The sequence below is a fragment of the Paramormyrops kingsleyae genome, chromosome 23 (assembly GCF_048594095.1).
Source record: "Paramormyrops kingsleyae isolate MSU_618 chromosome 23, PKINGS_0.4, whole genome shotgun sequence".
In the NCBI taxonomy this organism is placed as follows: domain Eukaryota; kingdom Metazoa; phylum Chordata; class Actinopteri; order Osteoglossiformes; family Mormyridae; genus Paramormyrops; species Paramormyrops kingsleyae.
The window spans coordinates 14,240,128-14,258,736 of record NC_132819.1 but is presented as its reverse complement, the minus strand read 5'-3'; the positions used below and the strand labels follow the sequence as shown (position 1 = coordinate 14,258,736).

At 42.6% G+C, this 18,609-nt stretch overlaps 2 protein-coding genes across 2 annotated transcripts; both read right to left on the bottom strand.

Annotated features, from left to right (window-relative positions):
• Positions 1-5,403: 5,403 nt before the first annotated feature.
• On the bottom strand, positions 5,404-7,222 carry LOC140581958 (zona pellucida sperm-binding protein 1-like). Its single transcript, XM_072705902.1, has 8 exons — positions 6,975-7,222; positions 6,709-6,896; positions 6,537-6,634; positions 6,300-6,463; positions 6,031-6,223; positions 5,811-5,958; positions 5,658-5,733; positions 5,404-5,589 (listed from the first exon to the last, which is right to left on the bottom strand). The coding sequence occupies exons 1-8, from the start codon at positions 7,195-7,197 to the stop codon at positions 5,474-5,476; spliced, it is 1,206 nt and encodes a 401-aa protein (XP_072562003.1). The 5' UTR covers positions 7,198-7,222; the 3' UTR covers positions 5,404-5,473.
• Positions 7,223-13,435: 6,213 nt separating this feature from the next.
• Positions 13,436-15,256, bottom strand: LOC111843916 (zona pellucida sperm-binding protein 4-like). Its single transcript, XM_072705452.1, has 8 exons — positions 15,005-15,256; positions 14,739-14,926; positions 14,568-14,665; positions 14,333-14,496; positions 14,062-14,254; positions 13,843-13,990; positions 13,690-13,765; positions 13,436-13,621 (listed from the first exon to the last, which is right to left on the bottom strand). The coding sequence occupies exons 1-8, from the start codon at positions 15,225-15,227 to the stop codon at positions 13,509-13,511; spliced, it is 1,203 nt and encodes a 400-aa protein (XP_072561553.1). The 5' UTR covers positions 15,228-15,256; the 3' UTR covers positions 13,436-13,508.
• Between the last annotated feature and the right edge of the window lie 3,353 nt (positions 15,257-18,609).

The following is an 18,609-nucleotide window of genomic DNA, read 5'->3' as shown; positions in this document are numbered from 1 at the left end:
TTGATGCTAGAGATCAGAGGAGAATGGGCCGACTGATTCAAGCTGATAGAAGAGCAACTTTGACTGAAATAACCAGTCGTTACAACCGAGGTATGCAGCAAAGCATTTGTGAAGCCACAACACGCACAACCTTGAGGCGGATGGGCTACAACAGCAGAAGACCCCACCGGGTACCACTCATCTCCACTACAAATAGGAAAAAGAGGCTACAATTTGCACGAGCTCACCAAAATTGGACAGTTGAAGACTGGGAAAAATGTTGCCTGGTCTGATGAGTCTCGATTTCTGTTGAGACATTCAAATGGTAGAGTCAGAATTTAGCGTAAACAGAATGAGAACATGGATCCATCATGCCTTGTTACCACTGTGCAGGCTGGTGGTGGTGGTGTAATGGTGTGGGGGATGTTTTCTTGGCACACTTTAGGCCACTTAGTGCCAATTGGGCATCGTTTAAATGCCACGGCCTACCTGAGCATTGTTTCTGACCATGTCCATCCCTTTATGACCACCATGTACCCATCCTCTGATAGCTACTTCCAGCAGGATAATGCACCATGTCACAAAGCTCGAATCATTTCAAATTGGTTTCTTGAACATGACAATGAGTTCACTGTACTACAATGGCCCCGACAGTCACCAGATCTCAACTCAATAGAGCATCTTTGGGATGTGGTGGAACGGGAGCTTCGTGCCCTGGATGTGCATCCCACAAATCTCCATCAACTGCAAGATGCTATCCTATCAATATGGGCCAACATTTCTAAAGAATGCTTTCAGCACCTTGTTGAATCAATGCCACGTAGAATTAAGGCAGTTCTGAAGGCGAAAGGGGGTCAAACACCGTATTAGTTTGGTGTTCCTAATAATCCTTTAGGTGAGTGTATATATATACACACTGCACAGCTGTTTCTAGTACTTTGGCCCATCAAGTTTCGATATGTACAGTATTTTGCATGAAAAGTTGCATACATAGATTTCAGGCATCTTTTTGGGCTTACATGACTTTGATAAATGAGACCCCTGGTGTGATCAGCACAACCACATTGCATCCTGGGCACCATGATCTCTGGAGACCTTAAGTGGGAGATGAACATCAGTTCCCTCCCCAGCAGAGGATATACTTCCTGCTACAGCTGAAGAAGTTCAATCCGCCAAAGACTGTGATTGTGTGACCATCGGATTCATCCTCGCCTCCTCCATCACCGTCCGGTTCGCTTCTAACACTGCCAAGGATAATTGCAGGCTGAAGCGTATAATTCGCAGTGCGGAGACGCCGATTGGCTGCAGTCTGCCATCATTTCAGGACCTGCACACCTCCAGGACAGCGAAGTGAGCAACAAATTTTACAGCTGATACCTCCCACCCTGGGCATGAACTTTTCCAAACGCTGCCTTCTAGCAAGAGGTTGAGATCTATCAAGATCAAAATCACGTGCCTGAAGAACCAACCCTCTGCCTGTCTAACCATCCTGCAGCTACATTGCATTGCACTATGCACATTATCTAGACCAAGCACATTATTTAATTTTATTTATGCATATAATTTATGTTGATTTGTTATTGTCTTGATATTCCTTGCTAGTTTTGCATGCCACCCAAAAGCAAATTCCTCATGTAAATGATTCCGATTGGTGTTTCAAAATTACCAATGTGATTATTTGTTTGAGTTTGCCTATGAAGGACTGGCATCCCATCTACTGTATCCCCTTCTTCATGCCCCTTGGTTTCTGGCATAACCTGCAGGCTCACTGTATCCCTGCTGGGAGAAATTATTATGTAAGATGAATGATTTTACCTAAGACAGGCCTCTTCAAATGTGCACCTCGATTCCAAATCCAGGCCTTGTTTTCAGTTCCCCCAGTTCAGGGGTGGGCAATCTTATCCGCAAAGGGCCGGTGTGTGTGCAGGTTTTCGGGATAACCTGTAGGTCTTCAGCCAATCAGTCCTCTAATTAGTGATCTAATTAGGGAGTTGCAGCGAAAACCTGCATACACACCGGCCCTTTGTGGATAAGACTGCCCACCTCTGCCTCAGGTGGTTTAATAATTACTGATTCTGATTGGCCACCGAGGCTTCACACCTGGCTCACAGGTAAAGGAAGGCTGGAAAATCAACAGAGCTTGGCCCTTGAGAACTATGATTTTAATAGCCCTAACCTAGGGTTTATTGCAGTGTTTCCCAGCCCATTCTTTGGGGACCTGCAGACAGTCCAAGTTTTTGCTCCCTCCCAACTCCTGGGAGGTGGAAGGGAGTAAAAATGTGGACCGTGTGGGAGGGAGCTGGGAGGGAGCAAAAACATGGACCGGCTGGGGGTCCCTGAGGAGCGGGTTGGGAAACGTCGCTTTATTGCATATCTCCAAGTCTACATTCTGTCTGTTTTATTGAGAATACACTCTTAGTATAGTTCAGCAGTGCTGGATGCTAAAAGTGCTGATCATCATAAATAAATAATCGTTACAAAGGGCAGAATAATACTACTTTAGAAACTCTTGGATGCATTGGAATTAAAGCTGTTTAGCACCATAGTCAACAAACTACAGAAATATGAAATGCTGACCTCTTTCAACCCTACTTTCCCAGATGCTACTTAGATCTTCTGATAAGATGATTTTGGTCATGCGGAGGTCTAGACTAAAGCACAGAGGCGACCACACTTCAGCGATAGCTACACCTAGGCTTTGGAATGCCCCCAACCCCAACACACACACACATATACTGTATGAGGTCTTTAATTGAGCACTTTTAAATCCAGTTTGAAGACTTATCTTTTCTCCCTGGCTTTTGATTACTACCAGTGTCATTCATTCTTATTTTTCTTTGTTTATTTAATTGATTACTTTTTCCAGCTTTTATTGTCATTTTTTTCTTATTCCTATTTGTCTTATGTATATTCATTTGATCTTACGTGCACCTTTGTCAACGTTTGTTGTTTTAAATGTGCTTTCTAAATAAATTTTGGTTTGCAGCTATTGTTGCCACATGCTAAATTGTAAAATCTAGTAATAGGCCTATCACTCCTTTTTTAACTGTAACTATAACTTTATTCTTATTTTATTTTTCTTACTAAAAACATACTTTACTCACTTTAAATTTTAAAAACTTACTTAACTTACCTAACTCTGAAAAGGTCGGTTCAGGATGCATTTCACTGCGTGTTGTACGCATGACTATGCATGTGACGAATAAAGAATCTTGAATCTTGAATCCAAATCCAATAAACACCCTTTATTAAATGACACATTACCAGTCAAGTTTTTGCACGCCACAGGTTTTTACCCCTTTTCCATTTATTTCATAATCGACAGATTTTTTATTCTTGTTAAGCACTGGAAAGTTGAATGAAGAACTATAAATGAAAATATAAACCAAGTAAAACAAGTTTCCTTTATAACAGAGAAAGAGTAACAACGACAACAAATTTATTTTTGTATAGCGCATTATATTTGTACATTACATTGTATCAAAGCGCTTTACAGCACCCCCACCCAAAGCCCCCAGTGAGTAAACCATAGGCGACAGTGGCAAGGAAAAACTCCTGAGAAGGAAGAAACCTTGGGAGGGACCAGACTCAAAGGGGGAGCCCATCCTCCAGGGGCTGGCAGGGAGAGCCAAATACAGTTAAATCTGAGACACAAACGGGGAGCAGGGGGGAGATGACAAGCCAACGCTCCCTCCAATCGGCAGGCAACCAGAAGGCAGGCAGCGGGTCATACATGGAAGATGACACAGGCAGAACGGCGAGCTGGATGCACGGACGTCATTGGTAGTGGAGACGTCACATGTTGCAGGGTGTGCTGGACATCTTGATAGATTGAGGTCTCCAGGCAGCACCCCCCAGGAGAAGTAGGGGAAATAAAATATGCAATTAGTCAAAGTAGGGGAGACCATAGACAGTGCTAAAAGTTAGATGAGTGCAATATGGAGTGCAACGTGCAAGCTCCGGCAGACATGGCTATGGCAGCATAAGTAGGAGGGAGAGGCAAATGGGAATGCAGGCATGGGGAGTCCCTGAAATGTCAGCACTCCAATCCCACAAGCGATTGTGAAGCTAGAGTGACAGCACTGTCAATTCAGTTTATCCAAAGCCAATGGCACCGATCCCCACCCAGCTCTACACCTCACACTATAGGTCTAACTGGGAGTGAGGAGTTAGCTAGAGCTAGAACTAGTGTCCCTATAAGCTAAACAGGTGTGTTTTTAGTCTAGACTTGAATATTGAGTGAGCCCGAAACCCGCACATCTGGTGGAAGACCATTCCATGTATGTAACAGTGCATGTCTGACATCCTATTAACTGGTTGTGTGGTGATGGCATAGTCACATTCTAGGCTGTCATTTAGCTTTAAATGTACAAATACTATTTAAATAATCCATCCATCCATTTTCTCCTGCTTATCTACTTATACTATTTAAATAATCCATTTATAGTAATCAAGCTGTCTGCTGACAGTGTTCATTTTGCAGCTTTTTAAACATGACATGGAAAAAAAACTCTGGTAATCTTTAAAATTTTTGATAGCCCTAACCTGAGGTCAATGCTTCGTGCACAGAAAACATGACAGAAAAAAAAGTAAAGAGAATACTATAAAAGCTTATAAACCGCCAAAAATGAGCAGGGAAACTACACTGAGAATGAATGTTGCAAAAAAAACTGTAAATAAAACTGCATGTGTACAGTACTGTGTTATAGCATATTTGAATTAGTTCAATAATTTAGTGTACAGTGCTATAATTGTTTGAAATGCTGTACTGCAGTTTGAAAGAGTCAGTGACTTTCCATTTTGTTACTAAGAATATAAATTGGAGAATCTTGGCTCACACCTTAAGTACTGTATTTCAAGCAAGGCTGACACATTTGAAATTTTTTACATAAGCATTTCATTGTGAATACCAAAGACTTTGGGTAGATGTACTCACTTTGAGGACTTTGTCTACTTTAAGTCTTGGCAATACCTGCTGCAGAAATAATCCAGATAATAGTGGCCCTGAATATGAGTAAGTCACTACTTATATTCTCATCTCAGAGAACACTTGACCGAAGTGTGAATAAACTAACGGATTCCTGAATGTTTGTTGTGCATGTTAATCTTCAAATTCAGTTTCAGCAATTTGAAACCTTTGCCTGATGTAACTCAAGTCAGATTGTCTGCACTCACTGCTTATTTAACAGGAACACCAAAAAGCTGACTATGCACTGTTATGTATGGACAGTCTTTGCCAGCTACATGCCCTCATGCTAGTGAAGAGGGTCAGCTAGCACATTTAATTAGATCACTTAAAATTGAGTGAGAGGCATGTGACTCCATGAATGCTGCACTGCATGTCCCTGGCAGCTGGAAGAATGTCATGAAGCAGTAGTGAGCAGATCCCTTAGATGGTAAGTGGACATAACACAGGACAAGCAGTACAGTCAGTCACCTTTATTAAGGCACACAGCAGCTATGGGACCACATGGCACCCACTAGTGACCAGTGTTCACCACCACTTGACAGCTGGTGCTCCAAATCTGTCCATTGGGGAGACCAGCTTCACTTCCCCACTGGACACCACAGCCTTGTGGCGGAAGGAGTCCTTGCGTACAGCAGCCCTACCTGAAATGCAGGGTGGGAGGAGTCAGACATGCACAGCTAATCTGGAGAGAAGCCAGGCTGGAGCTCACCTTTCCTGAAGCACCTCTGCTCACAGCTATCAGTGGCTGAAGGGGCACACACAGCTGTGCTACAGTGGAAGAACACCTGCAGAGACCACAGCATGGTCTGCATTATTCCAGATTTACACACAGGCCAACAGCCTTCACTTGCTGCTCCAGTACCTGCCCCTGCAGATGATGCTTGGAGGCTGGGTCCACAAACGCAAACATCTGCACAATGAACCGCTTGTAGTAGGTCGGGAAGGGAAGCCCAGATGAGCCGTCCACAGGAACCAAGGTGGTCAGGTATTTGTCACCTGGGTTGGGGCACCTGCGTGCACAGCCATTATTAGGTAGGATACCACCAAGGCCAATACCCAAGTTCCCCCAGCTTGCCAGTTACCCAGCTTCCAGGAGGCTCCACTGAGGCAGGCTCAGAGGGTCAGGGGTAGGTGTTGCCCAGCAGCTGTCCAGAAGCAGCACAAGGTTGGGGTCTGTCCTACTCAGGAGGCGAACCTCTACATACACAGGCTGCCGCAGCCACTTGGTAACAGGGTAGTCACTGTCCTGGTAGTAGGAGGTATATGCAGCAGCTCCTGCAGATACCAGCAAGGGAATGTCATCCACATACCTACTGGCACAGTAGCAGGTGACCATCCAGCTGTACCATACCTTCATCACACCCCTTAGTGTAACACTGCCCATTTGCCAGCCTCAGCTCTACCCGGAGGGGCCCTGGAACAGCCAGGGGAAGTGCCATATCTGCTGCGATAGGTTGGTACTCAGCCACCAGGGAGACAACCTCAGTGCCCCAGTACCTGCACCGGAAGAGCAGCCTGCCAGGCAACACCAGGCCATCAGATACAGACACAGGTCAAGTAGGGCTACAGAGCCAAAGACTCCACTCACTCATAGAGGGAGTCCCTTGTGATGGAACCCAGGGGTCCTACACCAATTTCATACCAGGAGGACATACTGTTCTCATACAGGACATAGTCACCATCCACCTAGGATGAGAACCACAGGTAAGCCAAGTCCCCCCTCCACACCACATCCTGCTTGTGAGGAAGTGGTAACCTACCTTCACCACAGTGCCACAGGCAGTAACTGGAAAGGTGAATATGGCAAAGGCATCTGTAGTGGCAACAGGGCTACAAGGGGCAGCTTTTCCTCCCAGCATGGAAATACTGGTCACATCCAGCTGGGGCACAGTGGAATCCTTGGCCACCACAACCACAAACTGACCATCCCTGGTGCACTGCACAGTCACTGGGGGAGAAGCATGCCTAGTCAATATCCACACATTCAGCCAGGAGGGTCACACCTTGGAAAGAATCACAGCCTCACCTGCATTCCCATAGTAACACTGCTGGCCATCAAAACAGCAGTCTACGGCTGCACAAGCATCCTTGCCAATGGCAGGAGCTCCACATGGAACTTTCTCATACACCTGGCATTTATCATAAGCAGCACCCTTAACAGCCGGCTGCTGTGCAAAAGACACAGCAAAAGCAACGAGCAAGACGCTAGCCTGAGCCCAAAATAGCCGAAAACACCGCGATTCCGCCATGATAAGAGCGTGTGAATGAATGACTAGCACGCTGAATCAGTTCCTTAAATACCACCTTGCCTGAATTTGCGTTCAAGTTCAGTAATCTGTTTAATAGGTAAACCGCACGAGGTTGCTCGGAACCGGATTGAATGCGACTCGACTTATTTCCACCGAAACTGTTTTACGTCGTAGCATGTAGGTGTGGCGTATAAGCTTGTTTGGAGCATTCAAGTAATTGTATTTTCATTTTATCAGTAATGCATTCTCAACTTTCAGTCCTTGCTACTAATAATACTAACATTTACGCCACATAGGACTATGTTGGTTAGGCGTTTTTTGCTTGTTTACAAAATTCTTCTGAATGGAGAAAATGTACAATACAGTCAGACCTCGGACATTCGCGAGGTTACGTTCCATGCAGAACCCGTCGCGAATGAGCAGGGTTTGCTGATGTTTGGTAGAGTGACTAAAATGGTAATATGTGTTTACTTCTATAGTTTAAAGTTTAAACCATAAATATATGACCCCAGTCATGCTCCCAAAACACTTTTATATTTTATATTAGCTTAATGTAGCCTATTACCTTTAAAAAAAAACAAATGTTTGATGTAAAAATAGAGTACAGTATCACCTTACGGATATTTGTCACACTATAGCACAGTACAGTACAGTACAGTATATACTAATGTTACCCCTACTAATTCATAGAACACGGCATTGGCTGCCGTATTCTTTTGCACTGACAGCACTTGAAGGTAAAATGAGTAAACGAATCCTTTCAGTGTTTATAGCAAATGCGTCTCGAGAGGATAACCCGGGACGCATTTGCTATGTACGTAAACATTAGCACCTTTTAAGAAATTTATTGGTATTCACATCTTTTAAAGGTACAGTACAGTAGGCTATGTACATAAATTTAAGTAAGGTTTCCATAAGAAAGCCACGTTTTGTAAGGGATTTTTTAACTGATTTATATTGTATGTCTTGAACTTCCCCCAAAAACACATTAAAATCTTCATTAAACAATTTTTTCTTACCAATTTTACAATGAAAAGCATGAAATCGCGGATGCAAATAAAATCGGTTCCAATGAAATTTTCGCGAATCTGTGAATTCGCGAATCACGATCGAAGCGCGAATGCACGAAGGCTGACTGTATTCGGACGTGGTATTCGCAATCTATAAAGTGTTAATACGGTTAATGTTTAATGAAAACACAATAACAGGGGCTTCAAAATATGTTTTGAAATATGTTTTAATAGTTTACGTCCAATTAAGCTATACAGTAAAACTGCTGAAGATCTCCATGATGTTCCATGATTTTTAGATATCCAGAAACTATTCAGAACAGAATATTCCTATTTAGGTGCGTTCATCTGTGAGTTTTGGTAAAGTTGCCTGTAAAAGCGTGTTTGATGCTCTTGCATGAATCAGGTTCTGTTGAGTTTGTTTTTGTGTCATCAGGAAATCTGCTGCTTCTATTTCGCTTGGAGAAGACTGCTGACAGGTTTGTTACAAAGTCTATAATTGCAATATGTTGTGCTGCTAATTGATGTTACCCCTATTGATTGCTTTAGTAACTAAACTCCTCTGATTTGAATTAATGGGCAGAATTATTATTTCACGCTGAGAGATTGAAAACCTGAGGTCCTGGGGCCTAATTTATCAGACTTTGCGTACATCTAATGGTGAAAAAAATGACTATGCAAATTTGGATTTATCAGACCGTGCGTGCGCAACATTTTCTCTATTTCTCGTGAATCAGCGTAGCTGCATGAACCTGAGGTCCTGCCCAGTGGCGACCCACAAACAACCATAAATAGCCAATTAAAAATGAGCTTTATGCTTATATATTATGCATATCAAGTCTTACTGGTCACAAAGCCCAACATATCCGCTGTAAATAAAAAGCCAGGATGAGGCATTTTGAACAGTGCGAGGCAGAGACAGGACAGAATGTTATATCACAAATAAAAAATATACATTTCCTGCCGATTCATCACACACACACACACACACACACATATATATATATATATATATATATATATATATATATATATATACACACACTGCACAGCTGTTTCTAGTACTTTGGCCCATCAAGTTTCGATATGTACAGCATTTTGCATGAAAAGTTGCATACACACATTTCAGGCATCTTTTTGGGCTTACATGACTTTGATAAATGAGACCCCTGGTGTGATCAGCACAACCACATGCTCAAAGCCCTGAAGAAAGTGGAAATGGTGGTGGACTGCAGGAGAAGCTGAGCACCACTGACCGCCAACACTCTGCGTGACCTTCTCAGTCAGCACCATGGATCTTTTTGCATCCTGGGCACCATGATCTCTGGAGACCTTAAGTGGGAGATGAACATCAGTTCCCTCCCCAGCAGAGGATATACTTCCTGCTACAGCTGAAGAAGTTCAATCCGCCAAAGACTGTGATTGTGTGACCATCGAATTCATCCTCGCCTCCTCCATCACCGTCCGGTTCGCTTCTAACACTGCCAAGGATAATTGCAGGCTGAAGCGTATAATTCGCAGTGCGGAGACGGCGATTGGCTGCAGTCTGCCATCATTTCAGGACCTGCACACCTCCAGGACCGCGAAGTGAGCAACAAATTTTACAGCTGATACCTCCCACCCTGGGCATGAACTTTTCCAAACGCTGCCTTCTAGCAAGAGGTTGAGATCTATCAAGATCAAAATCACGTGCCTGAAGAACCAACCCTCTGCCTGTCTAACCATCCTGCAGCTACATTGCATTGCACTATGCACATTATCTGAACCAAGCACATTATTTAATTTTATTTATGCATATAGTTTATGTTGATTTGTTATTGTCTTGATATTCCTTGCTAGTTTTGCATGACACCCAAAAGCAAATTCCTCATATAAATGGTTCCGATTGGTGTTTCAAAATTACCAATGTGATTATTTGTTTGAGTTTGCCTATGAAGGACTGGCATCCCATCTACTGTATCCCCTTCTTCATGCCCCTTGGTTTCTGGCATAACCTGCAGGCTCACTGTATCCCTGCTGGGAGAAATGATTATGTAAGATGAATGATTTTACCTAAGACAGGCCTCTTCAAATGTGCACCTCGATTCCAAATCCAGGCCTTGTTTTCAGTTCCCTCACTTCAGGGGTGGGCAATCTTATCCACAAAGGGCCGGTGTGTGTGCAGGTTTTCGGGATAACCTGTAGGTCAGCTGTTCAAACCCAGGTGTGAGGACTCTTCAGCCAATCAGTCCTCTAATTAGTAATCTAATTAGGGAGTTGCAGCGAAAACCTGCATACACACCGGCCCTTTGTGGATAAGACTGCCCACCTCTGCCTCAGGTGGTTTAATAATTACTGATTCTGATTGGCCACCGAGGCTTCACACCTGGCTCACAGGTAAAGGAAGGCTGGAAAATCAACAGAGCTTGGCCCTTGAGAACTATGATTTTAATAGCCCTGACCTAGGGTTTATTGCAGTGTTTCCCAGCCCATTCTTTGGGGACCTGCAGACAGTCCAAGTTTTTGCTCCCTCTCAACTCCTGGGAGGTGGAAGGGAGTGAAAATGTGGACTGTGTGGGAGGGAGCTGGGAGGGAGCAAAAACATGGACCGGCTGGGGGTCCCTGAGGAGCGGGTTGGGAAACGCCGCTTTATTGCATATCTCCAAGTCTGCATTCTGTCTGTTTTATTGAGAATACACTCTTAGTATAGTTCAGCAGTGCTGGATGCTAAAAGTGCTGATCATCATAAATAAATAATCGTTACAAAGGGCAGAATAATACTACTTTAGAAACTCTTGGATGCATTGGAATTAAAGCTGTTTAGCACCATAGTCAACAAACTACAGAAATATGAAATGCTGACCTCTTTCAACCCTACTTTCCCAGATGCTACTTAGATCTTCTGATAAGATGATTTTGGTCATGCGGAGGTCTAGACTAAAGCACAGAGGCGACCACACTTCAGCGATAGCTACACCTAGGCTTTGGAATGCCCCCAACCCCAACACACACACACATATATGAGGTCTTTATTTGAGCACTTTTGAATCCAGTTTGAAGACTTATCTTTTCTCCCTGGCTTTTGATTACTACCAGTGTCATTCATTCTTATTTTTGTTTGTTTATTTCATTGATTACTTTTTCCAGCTTTTATTGTCATTTTTTTCTTATTCCTATTTGTCTTATGTATATTCATTTGATCTTACGTGCACCTTTGTCAACGTTTGTTGTTTTAAATGTGCTTTCCAAATAAATTTTGGTTTGCAGCTATTGTTGCTACATGCTAAATTGTAAAATCCAGTAATAGGCCCATCACTCCTTTTTTAACTGTAACTATAACTTTATTCTTATTTTATTTTTCTTACTAAAAACATACTTTACTCACTTTAAATTTTAAAAACTTACTTAACTTACCTAACTCTGAAAAGGTCGGTTCAGGATGCATTTCACTGCGTGTTGTACGCATGACTATGCATGTGACGAATAAAGAATCTTGAATCTTGAATCCAAACCCAATAAACACCCTTTATTAAATGACACATTACCAGTCAAGTTTTTGCACGCCACAGGTTTTTACCCCTTTTCCATTTATTTCATAATCGACAGATTTTTTATTCTTGTTAAGCACTGGAAAGTTGAATGAAGAACTATAAATGAAAATATAAGCCAAGTAAAACAAATTTCCTTTATAACAGAGGGGAAATAAAATATGCAATTAGTCAAAGTAGGGGAGACTATATGCAGTGCTAAAAGTTAGATGAGTGCAATATGGAGTGCAATGTACAAGCTCCGGCAGACATGGCTATGGCAGCATAAGTAGGAGGGAGAGGCAAATGGGAATGCAGGCATGGGGAGTCCCTGAAATGTCAGCACTCCAATCCCACAAGCGATTGTGAAGCTAGAGTGACAGCACTGTCAATTCAGTTTATCCAAAGCCAATGGCACCGATCCCCACCCAGCTCTACACTTCACACTATAGGTCTAACTGGGAGTGCGGAGTTAGCTAGAGCTAGAACTAGAGTCCCTATAAGCTAAACAGGTGTGTTTTTAGTTTAGACTTTAATATTGAGTGAGCCCGAAACCCGCACATCTGGTGGAAGACCATTCCATGTATGTAACAGTGCATGTCTGACATCCTATTAACTGGTTGTGTGGTGATGGCATAGTCACATTCTAGGCTGTCATTTAGCTTTAAATGTACAAATACTATTTAAATAATCCATCCATCCATTTTCTCCCGCTTATCTACTTATACTATTTAAATAATCCATTTATAGTAATCAAGCTGTCTGCTGACAGTGTTCATTTTGCAGCTTTTTAAACATGACATATGGAAAAAACACTCTGGTAATCTTTAAAATTTTTGATAGCCCTAACCTGAGGTCAATGCTTCATGCACAGAACGACAAAAAAGTATTAAGAGAAAACTATAAAAGCTTATAAACTGCCAAAAATGAGCAGGGAAACTACACTGAGAATAAATGTTGCAAAAAAGCACTATGTAAATAAAACTGAATGTGTACAGTACTGCATTATAGCATATTTGAATTAGTTCAATAATTTAGTGTACAGTGCTATAATTAAGTGTTTGAAATGCTGTACTGCAGTTTGAGTCAGTGACTTTCCATTTTGTTACTCAGAATATAAATTGGAGGATCTTGGCTCACACCTTAAGTACTGTATTTCAAGCAAGGCTAATGACACATTTGAAATTTTTTACATAAGCATTTAATTGTGAATACCGAAGACTTTGGGTAGATGTACTCACTTTGAGGACTTTGTCTACTTTAAGTCTTGGTAATACCTGCTGCAGAAATAATCCAGATAGTGGCCCTGAATATGAGTAAGTCACTACTTATGTGACTCATCTGATTGAATACTCGACCGAAGAGTGTGAGTAAACAGATTCCTGAATGTTTGTTGTGCATGTTAATCTTCAAATTCAGTTTCAGCAATTTGAAACCTTTGCCTGATGTAACCCAAGTCAGATTGTCTGCACTCACTGCTTATTTAACAGGAACACCAAAAAGCTGACTATGCACTGTTATGTATGGACAGTCTTTGCCAGCTACATGCCATGCTAGTGAAGAGGGTCAGCTAGCACATTTAATGCGATCACTTAAAATTGAGAGAGAGGCATGTGACTCCATGAATGCTGCACTGCATGTCCCTGGCAGCTGGAAGAATGTCATGAAGCAGTAGCGAGCATATCCCTTAGATGGTAAGTGGACATAACACAGGACAAGCAGTACAGTCAGTCACCTTTATTAAGGCATACAGCAGCTATGGGACCACATGGCACCCACTAGCGACCAGTGTTCATCACCACTTGACAGCGGGTGCTCCAAATCTGTCCATTGGGGAGACCAGCTTCACTTCCCCACTGGACACCACAGCCTTGTGGCGGAAGGAGTCCTTGCGTACAGCAGCCCTACCTGAAATGCAGGGTGGGAGGAGTCAGACATGCACAGCTATTCTGGAGAGAAGCCAGCCTGGAGCTCACCTTTCCTGAAGCACCTCTGCTCACAGCTATCAGTGGCTGAAGGGGCACACACAGCTGTGCTACAGTGGAAGAACACCTGCAGAGACCACAGCATGGTCTGCATTATTCCAGATTTACACACAGGCCAACAGCCTTCACTTGCTGCTCCAGTACCTGCCCCTGCAGATGATGCTTGGAGGCTGGGTCCACAAACGTAAACATCTGCACAATGAACCTCTTGTAGTAGGTCGGGAAGGGAAGCCCAGATGAGCCGTCCACAGGAACCAAGGTGGTCAGGTACTTGTCACCTGGGTTGGGGCACCTGCATGCATAGCCATTGTTAGGTAGGATACCACCAAAGCCAATACCCAAGTTCCCCAGCTTGCCAGTTACCCAGCTTCCAGGAGGCTCCACTGAGGCAGGCTCAGAGGGTCAGGGGTAGGTGTTGCCCAGCAGCTGTCCAGAAGCAGCACAAGGTTGGGGTCTGTCCTACTCAGGAGGCGAACCTCTACATACACAGGCTGCCGCAGCCACTTGGTAACAGGGTAGTCACTGTCCTGGTAGTAGGAGGTATATGCAGCAGCTCCTGCAGATACCAGCAAGGGAACATCACATCCACATACCTACTGGCACAGTAGCAGGTGACCATCCAGCTGTACCATACCTTCATCACACCCTTTAGTGTAACACTGGCCATTTGCCAGCCTCAGCTCTACCCGGAGGGGCCCTGGAACAGCCAGGGGAAATGGCATATCTGCTGCGATAGGTTGGTACTCAGCCACCAGGGAGACAACCTCAGTGCCCCAGTACCTGCACCGGAAGAGCAGCCTGCCAGGCAACACCAGGCCATCAGATACAGACACAGGTCAAGTTGGGCTACAGAGCCAGAGACTACTCACTCATATAGGGAGTCCCTTGTGATGGAACCCAGGGGCCCTACACCAATTTCATACCAGGAGGACATACTGTTCTCATACAGGAGATAGTCACCATCCATCTAGGATGAGAACCACAGGTAAGCCAAGTCCCCCCTCCACACCACATCCTGCTTGTGAGGAAGTGGTGCCTACCTTCACCACAGTGCCACAGGCAGTAACTGGAAAGGTGAATATGACAAAGGAATTTGTAGTAGCAACAGGGCTACAAGGGGCAGCTTTTCCTCCCAGCATGGAAATACTGGTCACATCCAGCTGGGGCACAGTGGAATCCTTGGCCACCACAACCACAAACTGACCATCTCTGGTGCACTGCACAGTCACTGGGGGAGAAGCATGCCTAGTCAATATCCACACGTTCAGCCAGGAGGGTCACACCTTGGAAAGAATCACAGCCTCACCTGCATTCCCATAGTAACACTGCTGGCCATCAAAACAGCAGTCTACGGCTGCACAAGCATCCTTGCCAATGGCAGGAGCTCCACATGGAACTTTCTCATACACCTGGCATTTATCATAAGCAGCACCCTTAACAGCCGGCTGCTGTGCAAAAGACACAGCAAAAGCAACGAGCAAGACGCTAGCCTGAGCCCAAAATAGCCGAAAACCCCGCGATTCCGCCATGATGAGAGCGTGTGAATGAATGAATAGCAAGCTGCATCAGTTCCTTAAATACCATCTTCCCTGAATTTGCGTTCAAGTTCAGTACGTAATCGGTTTAATAGGTAAACCGCACGAGGTTGCTCGGAACCGGATTGAATGCGACTCGACTTATTTCCACCGAAACTGTTTTACGTCGTAGCATGTAGGTGTGGCGTATATAAGCTTGTTTGGAGTATTCAAGTAATTGTATTTTCATTTTATCAGCAATGCATTCTCAACTTTCAGTCCTTGCTACTAATAATACTTACATTTACACAACATCTGTTGGTTAGGCGTTTTTGCTTGTTTACGAAATTCTTCTGAATTGACAGCAAAAAAGGAGAAAATGTATATGGTTTCATTGTTAAACACAATATTCAGAAGTGGTATTTGCAACCTATGAAGTGTTGATACGGCTACCGTTTAGTAAAAACACGGAGATACAATAACAGGGACTTCAAAATATGTTACGTGGCGGAACTTCAAATTAAAACAAAATTATCTTTTCCATTCTCAATAGCTTTTTCCACAAGTTATTTCCTGAACATTTCACATTAGGGGTGAATTCAGGTAATGTGGGACAGGTAAGCTATGATAAGTTATGTTTACTTCCCGGGCTCCCGGCTAAAGAAGATCCAATTAGAATAGTTGTTATCGGGAGCTGGTATAGAAAGCACATGATTCGATTTTATTGGTCTGAGGTCACAGTTGAGGACGAGGTAAGTGTTTTGAGGGAAAGTCCGTCAGAAATCGCAGTTTGAGTTGAATGACATGTGCTTTTTGATTGTATTGATATTAAGGTTGTAAATCTTGCACCTAATTTTTATGTAATTATGTTTATGATATACTACTGCAGTAAATGAGATACTTTAAATTGACAAAGTTCTGTTTAATTTTTTAAACAGTTATTTTTCAGCTGTCCCACTTTACCAAACTAATTAGGGAAAGTGGGACAGTATGTTTCAGGTAATGTGGGACAATTTTATACGCTCTCCCAAGAAGAGAGTAAGTACATATTTGACAGGATGGAGTCCCAACTGCTAAATATATTCAGTAACTATACATAAGTCTACAGGCAGAGTTAAAAAATGACATTAGGCTATCAAAGAGGGATGTAGAAAGAAAAATTGCATTGGAGGCTAAGCATGACAGTAAAGGTTTCTTCCAATATTTTAACTCTAAGAGAGCACTAAAAGCTGAAATCACTAATTTGCAGGATAGTAAGGGCCTTATAATTGATAACGAAATTGATATGGTAAACGAGTTTAATGATTATTTTTCAAGGGTGTTCACAATAGAGAACACAAGTAATTTACCACCAATTAATACGAATACAGCATCGTCTATGACCAATATATGTATAACTGAGGTTGATGTGATACTAAGCCTAGCTAAACTCAAAATAAATAAATCGCAGGGGCCTGATGGCATCTTACCTTTAGTCTTGAAAGAGATGAGGGATATTATTAGCCAACCTTTGACTTTAATATTCCAGAAATCGTTATCTGCGGGTGTGGTACCATCAGATTGGAAGCATGCTAATATAACACCCATATTCAAAAAAGGGGATAGAAGTAATCCAGCAAACTATAGGCCAATCAGTTTAACTAGCATTACTGGAAAAATAATGGAAGCTATAATTCAAGTGAAAATGGTAGATTACCTAGATGCAAATAACATTATAAAGGATAGCCAACATGGATTTAGGAGAGGTAGATCCTGCTTAACGAATCTGCTTGAGTTCTTTGAGGAAGCTACAAGTGAAATTGATCACAAAAAGGCCTATGATGTGATTTACTTAGATTTCCAGAAAGCCTTTGATGTTGTCCCCCACAAACGGCTCTTGTTAAAGCTTAAAGCTGCAGGAATTTTAGGAACTGTGGCAGCTTGGATCAAAAACTGGCTAACTGATAGGAAGCAGCGAGTAGTTATTAGAGGCACTATGTCACAGTGGGCCTCCGTTTATAGTGGGGTACCGCAGGGTTCAATTTTAGGACCACTATTGTTCCTAATTTACATTAATGATATTGACACGAATACATACAGTAAACTGGTTAAATTTGCAGACGACACTAAGGTGGGCGGGGTAGCAGATACTAATCAAGCAGCAGAGAGGCTTCAACGGGATCTGGATTTAATTAGCGAATGGGCTGATACTTGGCAGATGAAATTTAACACAGATAAATGTAAGGTAATCCATGCAGGGAGCAGAAATATACAGTACAGATATTTTATGGGTTCCACTGAAATAAAGGTAGCTGATTACGAGAAAGATCTCGGTATGTATGTTGATGCTTCCATGTCCCACTCTCGCCAATGTGGGGAAGCAATAAAAAAGGCGAACAGAATGTTGGGTTATATCTCTAGATGTGTGGAGTTTAAGTCAAGGGAGGTGATGTTACACTTATATAATTCCTTGGTAAGACCCCACCTAGAATACTGTGTGCAGGTTTGGTCACCATACCTCAAGAAGGACATTGCTGCCTTAGAAAAGGTGCAACGAAGAGCTACGAGAATGATTCCTGGTCTTAGAGGAATGTCTTACGAGGAGAGGTTAGCGGAACTGAATCTGTTCAGCCTTGAGCAAAGGAGACTAAGGGGGGATATGATTCAGGTCTATAAGATTCTAACGGGTCTGGATGCTGTTCAGCCAAATGACTATTTCAATATTAGTCTAAATACTAGAACTCGTGGCCATAAGTGGAAATTAGCGGGAGAACATTTTAAAACAAATTTGAGGAAGCACTTCTTTACACAGCGTGTAGTCAGAGTATGGAATAGTCTTCCTGCTATTGTAGTGGAAGCTAAAACCATGGGTTCCTTTAAATCAGAGCTAGATAAGATTTTAACAACTCTGAGATATTAGCTAAGTTCTCCCCAAACGAGCTTGATGGGCCGAATGGCCTCCTCTCGTTTGTAAATTTCTTATGTTCTTATGTTCTAATATATAAATAATTATTTTTATTTATTTATGAAATTGGAAAAAATTGCCAACTTGAATTTGTTGAATTGTTTTAGTGTCTGATGGCACCAAGGCAGAGGGAGGCAGAAAAGAAGGTTAGAGAGGTGAAGAGGCAGGAGGAGGACTAAATGGTTACAAGCAACTGTAGTTTTTACTGTTAGTATAAGCTTTACATCTGTTGGTTTAGGTATTTTCTACAAAACAAAATCCAAAATGAAATTAATGTAATGGATTATGACTTTTTTCAATGACTATTCTAGATAAAAAAAATAATCAACAATTAATGTTCAACTGTTCCTTGAGCTGTTTTGTCTATTAGACTTGCAAAACCCTTTGCAAATTATTCAGTATTGATGTATTGCACCTATATTCAATATTGATGTATTAAATAGTGAGTGTGTG

Coding starts and splice junctions, on each gene's coding strand:
- LOC140581958 (XM_072705902.1), bottom strand. CDS start 7,197: ATGGCGGAATCGCGGTGTTTTCGGCTATTTTGGGCTCAGGCTAGCGTC. Junction 5,959..6,030: donor TGGAGCCTCCTGGAAGCTGG/GTAACTGGCAAG, acceptor CTGTGCACGCAG/GTGCCCCAACCCAGGTGACA. Junction 5,590..5,657: donor GCAGAGGTGCTTCAGGAAAG/GTGAGCTCCAGC, acceptor CCTGCATTTCAG/GTAGGGCTGCTGTACGCAAG.
- LOC111843916 (XM_072705452.1), bottom strand. CDS start 15,227: ATGGCGGAATCGCGGGGTTTTCGGCTATTTTGGGCTCAGGCTAGCGTC. Junction 14,255..14,332: donor CACTAAAGGGTGTGATGAAG/GTATGGTACAGC, acceptor TGGTATCTGCAG/GAGCTGCTGCATATACCTCC. Junction 13,991..14,061: donor TGGAGCCTCCTGGAAGCTGG/GTAACTGGCAAG, acceptor CTATGCATGCAG/GTGCCCCAACCCAGGTGACA.